This window comes from Anolis carolinensis, chromosome 1 (genome assembly GCF_035594765.1).
Source record: "Anolis carolinensis isolate JA03-04 chromosome 1, rAnoCar3.1.pri, whole genome shotgun sequence".
NCBI lineage: Eukaryota > Metazoa > Chordata > Lepidosauria > Squamata > Dactyloidae > Anolis > Anolis carolinensis.
The window spans coordinates 38,949,750-38,957,959 of NC_085841.1; the positions used below are offsets into that span (position 1 = coordinate 38,949,750).

The window sequence follows — 8,210 nt, forward strand, 5'->3', positions numbered from 1 at the left end:
AATAAGGTTTAAATCTTTTATGTTTGCGCTTATTTTATATGTTAACCAATTTATTACATTTCATTTTACTGTCAACCATCTTGAATAATATTCCTGAAAGACAAGAAATGAATGAGTACAACAGGAGAATCTACGTGTACAAGATGCAACCACTTATATTCTACATAATCCAATAATGTAGATTTAGTCTTGCTTTGTTTAACAAAGTAAATGCTAGTAGAAATAAATGTATGAGAGAAATGAGATTACTCATTCCTGTTGTTTTGCCCTGATTTGATCCTTACTTGACTGTAAACAGGTAATTCAGACACAAATGGTTTCCACAAGGACAACAGTTTGTTTGTCGCTCTGCAACAATCACGGTTTTTATTAAAAAATTAGAAACAGTAGACTCTTTTAGTTCATATACAATTCAACAGAAGTGTAAAGGTTTAATCGTTGCTTGTTAAGGGAATCCAGCTAGGTCTATACACAAGGTGTACATTGAACCTGCCTGAAACTCATCCTTCCCTACCAAGCTGATGAGTAGCAGTCCTTATCTGTATTCTTGCAGAAACTATTCAGTTAAATATCAATCTTGCACCTTTATTGGGTTTGAGGAAGTCCTATTACTTTGGTTCTCCTTAATATGTAATTTAGTATCTCAGGTTTAACATTCCTTTTGATCCCTACCCATATTATTCCACAACTTTATATGAATTGAAATCTGCCCCTTTTCTCGAGGGAAATGGGTCTGAATGAATAAGCAAACCACTGGCAACTCAGTATGTTACAGGGGAATTTCTACAAAAATTGAAAGGCAAGGTAAAATCTGCTGACAAACAAATCTAATCTTCACTTGAAACATTGGCACATAATTATAAATTGCTCCTATAAGAATTGAATTTAAAGAACATATAAACGTATCTTCACTTCTGTGAGAAAACACCATAATACAAAACAACACGATATGAAAAAAAACCTTGAAGAGATTTGTTCCTTTTTCTCTAAGCAAATGGGCTTAAATGATGCAAGGAGGAATTCCACTGCTGGCTTTTACTTCTTTTTCCCTTTTGAAGGCTTAGCAAACAAAGCAGGATCAATCTGATCTCTAGACAGACCTCTCACAGAGAACAGCCGGGCTGCTCTCTCCTGTAAAGTGCCTCCACATTTTAGTCCCAAAGTCATCAATTCAAACTTCAGTTTCTCTAGTCCCAGGACTTCCAGTTCAGCAATAGAATTGAATGCCAGCAGATCTAGTGTTGGTGTCTCCTAAAAAATAAAAGAGTGAAATATGTATTACAAGTACCCAAGGAAAGCCAGTATTTCATCAAAAATGAAACTAAACACCTTGAGTGATACTTTACATTCCCATCATGTACTATGACTGCCATTTTATGTTTAAGTGATGTATCCTTCAAAAAAGTCCAAGTTTGTTTTGCTTTTTACCAAAGAGGATCTTAGAGTAGAATATGCCATGATCAGAAAATGCAATCTAACCTCTGCAGTTCCATCCACCAGGCCTGAAAGCAGGATGACAATCCTTACTGAATATTTCAAGGTCCAGGTAAAAATTGTACTCTGGGTAGAGAATAACCTTTAACAGCAAAGATGGAGTAACAGCTATCTGTGAAAACATTTACTCTCTTACATTTCTTCCTCAAACAATGCATCTCTGAACACATTCTAAATAATAGATTATGAAAGAAAATGGCAGGCTGGTTGGCTGCCAATTGTAGCTCCCTCTGGACAGCTTTCTGGCTACAGAAATGGCCTTCCATCTCATCAGCACTAGTGTAAAAATGTAGGTCACGTATAATAGAATGATGAACTAGTGAAAGTCATCAAAAAACCATAGAGTGCAGTCACTCACACAGCTAAAACATTATCACTCATGTGCTAGAAGTAGTTTTCAGCAAGCTTGAGTTAATCATATAAAGAAACTGTAATGGTAGAGGAAGAGTTACCCCCCCCCCCCCCCCGCCCCTCACACATAGTGGCCATAGGACACCATCTGGACTATTCAGGGGGAAACATGATGTAAGATTTTAATGCAGGTTCTATTTTTTTAAGTACTTTATGCAGTTTACTAATGCATCATGGAAAAGAAAAGGACAGATCACAGACAGTACAAAAAGTTCTTAGTGGATTTGGAAAACAAAATGAGTTCATCTGCAGAGTCGGAAGTAATTTCTTGTACTTACAGTGTCCTGCAACTGGCTCGTGGTTTTCTCAGCACTTAATGTTTTTGCTTCCTTTTCCTCATTTGGGGTCTGGCCTGCTTCATGGTTTTCATTAGCTGCAGTTTCATTAGTAGGTAGATCTTCTGCCAGACCACTTTTAGCATCTTCCTCTTGTGTCTGCAATTGTTCTGCTGTGTCAGAAACTGAACTACAGCTTACGGAATCCTCAGAACTGCTGGGGCATTGTTCTGTTCTATCATCCATTTGGAAAAGGTTGCCAGTGGATGCTGTGAAACTTCCCGATGTACTAGGAGACTGATCATCTTCACTGTCATCACTGCTTTGTGAACTATTCTCTGAATCCTCAAGTCCTTCCATGCCCAACCTGTTACAATCAGCAGAAAACTTTTTAGAAGTTCACGAACTTTTGCAAATAGCCTCAATGATACACAAAATGCAAGGACCAAGAACTTGCTTGCCCCACAATTATAAAAGGAGCACCAGTTTTTTTCCACAGTAGAAACAGTGGAACATCAGGGATGCTCTTCCACTGGTGAGATTCATACAAGACATAACAACTTTAAGATATTAAAGAGTAGAACTTTCCCCAAAGTATTCCAACAGGAAACATCACTTGCACACCAATGATCCTATCAAATCTCTATCCAATAGGGCTCCTTCAAGACTAATACTTGGGATTATACAACTGTTCAACCACTGAAAAACATACAAACATTTAAAATACATTTTCTAGTTCCTCTATAGTGCACTGCTCTGGATATAAGAAGTAAATGTGCTGAAGTGCTGTTATTTGCTTTGATGCAAAGAAGCAAAGAGCCACGAAACCCCCATTCCATGTGAGTGCAATACATCTTGCAGTTCTTAGGATCTCAGGCCACTGTACGGAAATTCTTAGCATTACTTTCCTTATAGATGACATAAATTGTGACTTCCCATTTTCCTTACCACAAACATTTTTTCTTTTCTGATGGTGCTCCCTTTTCAGACGCATTTAATCGTTTTCGGCTCTCGCCACTTTCTGGTGATACCATTGTGCTGGAAGAAGCCTGCATACCTGAAACATAGCAGATGAATAAATCAGTACTTACAACACTTCAAATTTCAAACATTTGATATGAAGCTGAGAAATTACATCACAAAAGGCCCATTTCTCAAAAAGTTCATAGTGCATTTCTAATTCTTGCCTTTGTTCTTTCCACGTATACAGTAGTTTATTTTTCAGCTCTGATTATTCTGCTCAAGTTATTATCAGCCCTTCATGGAGACCAAAAACATAACAGTCTCGGGTATGCCATTTATTTAACATTACGCAACAATGAAGCTGTGTAAAGGAGAAAAAATCCCATTGATGTTTGTCATAAAACACTGTATTAAGGAACAACATTTTCAATTCTACCTTTGAGAACAGAATCCTCCAGCCTCTCTGCCATCTCATGACATTGCTGTTGATAGTCTGGATTAGTGAAAAAGTGCTTTGGCTCAGTAAGTTTGCGTTTTAGTCTTTCTAAACGTCTTTGTTCCTTGTCTGCTTCACGTTCTGCTTGCTGCTTCACCCATTCAGCCATCCTGTAAGAGAGAACAAATGAAATGATGCATTTCACTGTGAAAACCTTCCAGTAATTTGGGTCATTCCTCTTGTCTATCATACATAAATGCATGAAAATGTACTCTTGTAATTTATGAGCAAGGGGTGGCTCTGGAGACAGCTAAAGAGAAAAAAGAATAATCCTCAGAATATTTTTTATTGTCGAGAAAGCTAGAACAGGCAAGCACATCTCTTGCTGTCTAAATTCCCTTGCATCTCATGTTTGTTTCACAATAATCATTTCTTTTGCCATCTACATAGAGTAATGACAGCTTTCCAAGAGTAAATGCTTTAAGAATATCAAATAGCTCTAGTTTTACAGAACTTAACTACTTTTCCACAATATCATATAACTGGACAAAGTGAAATACTGAACAGACACTTTATCATTGATCATAGGTGACTACATAAGAACTAGAATCATCATAGAATAATTTAACTAGTCTTTTGAAAGTGAAGCCTATTCCTAGGATTTCTTGAATGACAAATATTTTTCACTGATCAATGTGTTCTCATGAGGACTTTTAATTCACAAGATCTGAGAAACATTAGAAGACTTAAAGATAGTGACAATGAAAATGTACAGGTTTTTGTGTGTCTGTGAAATAATTAAATGCCTTACGCTTTTTCGTGGTTTACGTCCCGAAGCCTTCTCCCACTGAGATCTCTGCAAGCTTCTCTGTTTGTTGTTTTCTCTATTTGAGCACCAAGTGCCCGGAGCATAGATCCAAAACCTGGGAGAAAATTTTTAAAAATACATTAGTTGCATAAATGCAAGGATGGAAGCATTTCAGAGGATGACAACATTCCACAGATTGAATAATGGTTTTCTTATATTATAGGTCATATTATGATGCTGATATTATATAAGTGTCACTAATCTTAAATACAAACATCCAAATTATATTCTTCAGTTAAGGAACCACAAATTCCTTTCTCACCACAATAATACTCCAAACAATTCCAAGTTCCCTGGAACCATGCAATAATTACACACAGCATGTCTAATAAAGTTAAACAACAAGGATGCGTACACAAATGGGTCCTTTAATCTTTCATTGTTAAAATCAGTGATTTGAGAAAGATTTGTAGTTTTGGAAAACACTGCACTTTTAAGTTTATATATATTTAAGAAAATATTTTACACTTATACAAAGTAACAAGGTGCTCAAACTGAGAAAACAAAAAACCAAGAAGCTGCCAAGCTCTTAATGGAAGTTGCTATATATTTTACTCACATACGAAATGACCTTTGTCTGTCTTAAATTGGAAAACTGAACAAGTTGCACCCTTGAGGTAATACCTGAAGTTTGGCAAAAATGACCAATAATAAAATGCCCTTTGAGAAAGTAAATTGCCACCAGGTTACAGTGTAACACAGACAAGTAGTGTAGTGGAAATAATGGAAGTTATCCAACATTTAATTTGTGTTACCACTTATGTTTTGTCCATGACTGTGTGAGCAATACAAAAAATTGAAAGGATCCAGGAGAAATAAGAGCATCAATATACTGTAACGAGATAGCAACTTCATTGTTTTTAATAACAACAATTTACACTGGAATTTTGGAAGATATTTCCATGCATCATTTTTAAGGTGTCTTTCAAAACTATACTTTGCAAACCATGAGAACTATAAACTACAAGTAAACCACGAAGGGTTCAAATAATGCTCCTGAAATGAAGATGGGGGTTTCCCCAGTCCTGTCAGTTACCAAGTTAAATGTTGCCTACACACATAATATAAGTAAAGGATTCAAATGTTAAAGGTACAATTTAGAAATACCTGTATATAATGCATATTCTTCCCAGGGGATTCCAGAAAACCATCTTGTCATGGAGGTACAACATTTAAGTGCCCAGAGCATTTAAGTGGACTTAACATCAAAAGCAAATATCTTGTTAAACTCTGAAAACAGCCTCAGATGTTTGTAGAAAATTTATATTGTATATTTTAAAATGCACTGGAATGTGCACTTTAAAATGTACAATACAATAAAAACAACAGAACTGAATGAGTACTCTTTCTTTGCTTTATACACACCTCCCTTTCCACCACACAGTCTTGGTTCCAGGCTGTAAACACCACCATCTTGCAGCTCATCTTCTGAATTAACACAGCGACCATTGCACTTTACGTAAAAGTGATCTTCAGGAAGACCCTAGAAACATGGTATTGAAACAAAATTAAACATGCATGATTTATTCAGATCCAAGTGCATTGAATTTATTCATATCCACCTTTTATATAGAAAACTAGCTGTGCCCGGCCACGCGTTGCTGTGGCAAAGTGGTGGTGGTATCGGTTAAAAATTGTTGTGTAATTTTTATTTGACGTTATTTGTATTTTTAAATTATTTTTATTGTAAGTTATCTTTTTATTTATTACATGTTATTATTTTCTTGTATTATTTTTAGTTATTTTCTGTTATTATAGTATTTTATTGTATTAATTTTTTAGTGTTTTTAATTATTTTTAGTGTTTTTTATTATTTTTTATTGGGTTGCTAGGAGACCAAGTGGGCAGAGCTTAGCCTTCTAACTGGCAGCAATTGGATAAAAGCAATTATTCATCTCCCTCTAATTAGGACTTTATTTTTCTTTTCTTTTTGTCGTATCAACCTAGAGGCGTGGATGATGGGTTGTGTTGTCAAATTTTGAGGTTGGGGGCCTGTAGTTTTGTTGTTTTGTGGGTCGCCATGATGCCATCACTCTTTTATATATATAGATGATTTAACCACTTTTTGCTGGAAATACGCGGATAAATAACTGTTCAATCAGCTCCTATTAACAGCCTTGAATGTCCACTAACTGAAAATAACAAGTTACAGAAGGGATCCCTTTGCTTTCCTGAAGGGCTCTGAATCTTGGAAGTTGATCAAATCAGCCCTGGTTAATTCTTGGATAAGAAATCACCAGGAATTCTAGGTGCTGTAGGCTACAAATCGGGGGAAGGAAATGGTGAAATTATCTCGGTATTCTTTGCCTAAGAAAATCATATGAAATGCATGTAGTAGTCCTAAGTCAAGAGGCCACTTGATGGAACATACAAGTGCATACACAAACGCATGTGAATATGTGTGTGTTTGTGTGCGTGTGTTTGTGTAGAAGCCCTCGGTGCCGCAGCAGGTTAAACCACTGAGCTACTGAATTTGGTGATCGAAAGGACAGTGGTTCGAATCCGAGGAGCAGGGTGAGCTCCCGGAGTTAGCCCCAGCTCCTGCCAACCTAGCAGTTTGAAAACATGCAAATGCGAGTAGATCAATAAGTACTGCTCTGGTGGGAAGGTAACAGCGCTCCAGACTCCTCCCTCCCTCCCTCTCTCTCTCTCTATATATATATAGAGAGAGAGAGATACACCTCCCTGAGCTGTTAGCACCATACCAATATTAATTCCAGATTGTTAGTTAAATTAATGATCTTGGGAAAATGCCTTGTGAAAACACTTAGCACATCATTCACGCAACTGATTTTACCAAGGTTGCATCTACACCAGGCATGGGCAAACTTGTGCCCTCCAGGTGTTTTGGATTACAACTATTACAATTCCTAACAGCCGGTACCTGGAGGGGCCAAGTTTGCCCATGCCTGATCTACCCTATTGAATTAATGTAGCTTGACCAAACTTTAAAGGCCCTGACTCAGCGCTATGGAGTCATGGAAGTTGTAGTTTTACAAGGTCTTCAGCTTTCTCTGCTAAAGATGCTTCACCAAACTACAACTCCCGTGATTCCACTGAATGGAGCTAACGCAGGCAGGGCTTAGCGGCTGGGGGGGGGGGAAGGAAAGGACCTGAGGCGGTTAGGAATGGTGGGAATTGGGAGTCCAAAACACCCCGTGGGCCCAAATTTGCCCCTGCCTGCCCTAAGGCAAAGCATTCCCTTCCCACATACAAACCCGCTTACCTGCGCCTGGCAACGGGCACGAAGCAAACCCCGGACCGACCGGTCTTGAACGGGCAGTGGCACCAGCCGCACCCCGGTGCCCAACGGGTCCCTCACGAGGAACGCCATTTCCCAACCTTTCTTCCACGACGCCGCTTCGCTTCCTAGTTTCCGGCAACGGAAAAAAAGGGATGGAGTCATTCCGGGAAGTGACGTCAACGCGGCGATACCGGAATCCTGCGTCAGAAGCCTCCTTGCCAGAAGAATTCCCCTTGCATCGCTGTCCCTCCTCGGTCCACGTGACCTGAGAGTGGCGCGCGCGCATTTGTGTGTGTGTGAGAGAGAGGGGGGGGGCGTCTGGAGGAGGCCTATAAAGAAGGCAAGAAGCCAACGAAAGCTTTGTTGGAGTCTTTGAGTGCGCATGCGCACACGGAACGATGGCGGCTATTCGACTCTTGGTAAAGCATATTTTCCCTCCAGAAGCGAAGTTTCTCTCTCTGTGTGGCATTATCGAAAACCTCTTCCCCCCGCCAAGGCTGAGGGGGGGGGGGGATTTGA

The 8,210-nt window shown here is 38.8% G+C and overlaps 1 protein-coding gene across 1 annotated transcript; it reads right to left on the reverse strand.

Moving 5' to 3' along the window:
* Positions 1–335: 335 nt before the first annotated feature.
* Positions 336–7,936, reverse strand: sde2 (SDE2 telomere maintenance homolog). Its single transcript, XM_062972755.1, has 7 exons — positions 7,674–7,936; positions 5,813–5,930; positions 4,391–4,502; positions 3,580–3,749; positions 3,129–3,237; positions 2,184–2,547; positions 336–1,251 (listed from the first exon to the last, which is right to left on the reverse strand). Exons 1-7 carry the CDS (start codon positions 7,851–7,853, stop codon positions 1,036–1,038), a joined length of 1,269 nt encoding a protein of 422 aa, XP_062828825.1. The 5' UTR covers positions 7,854–7,936; the 3' UTR covers positions 336–1,035.
* Positions 7,937–8,210: the final 274 nt, after the last annotated feature.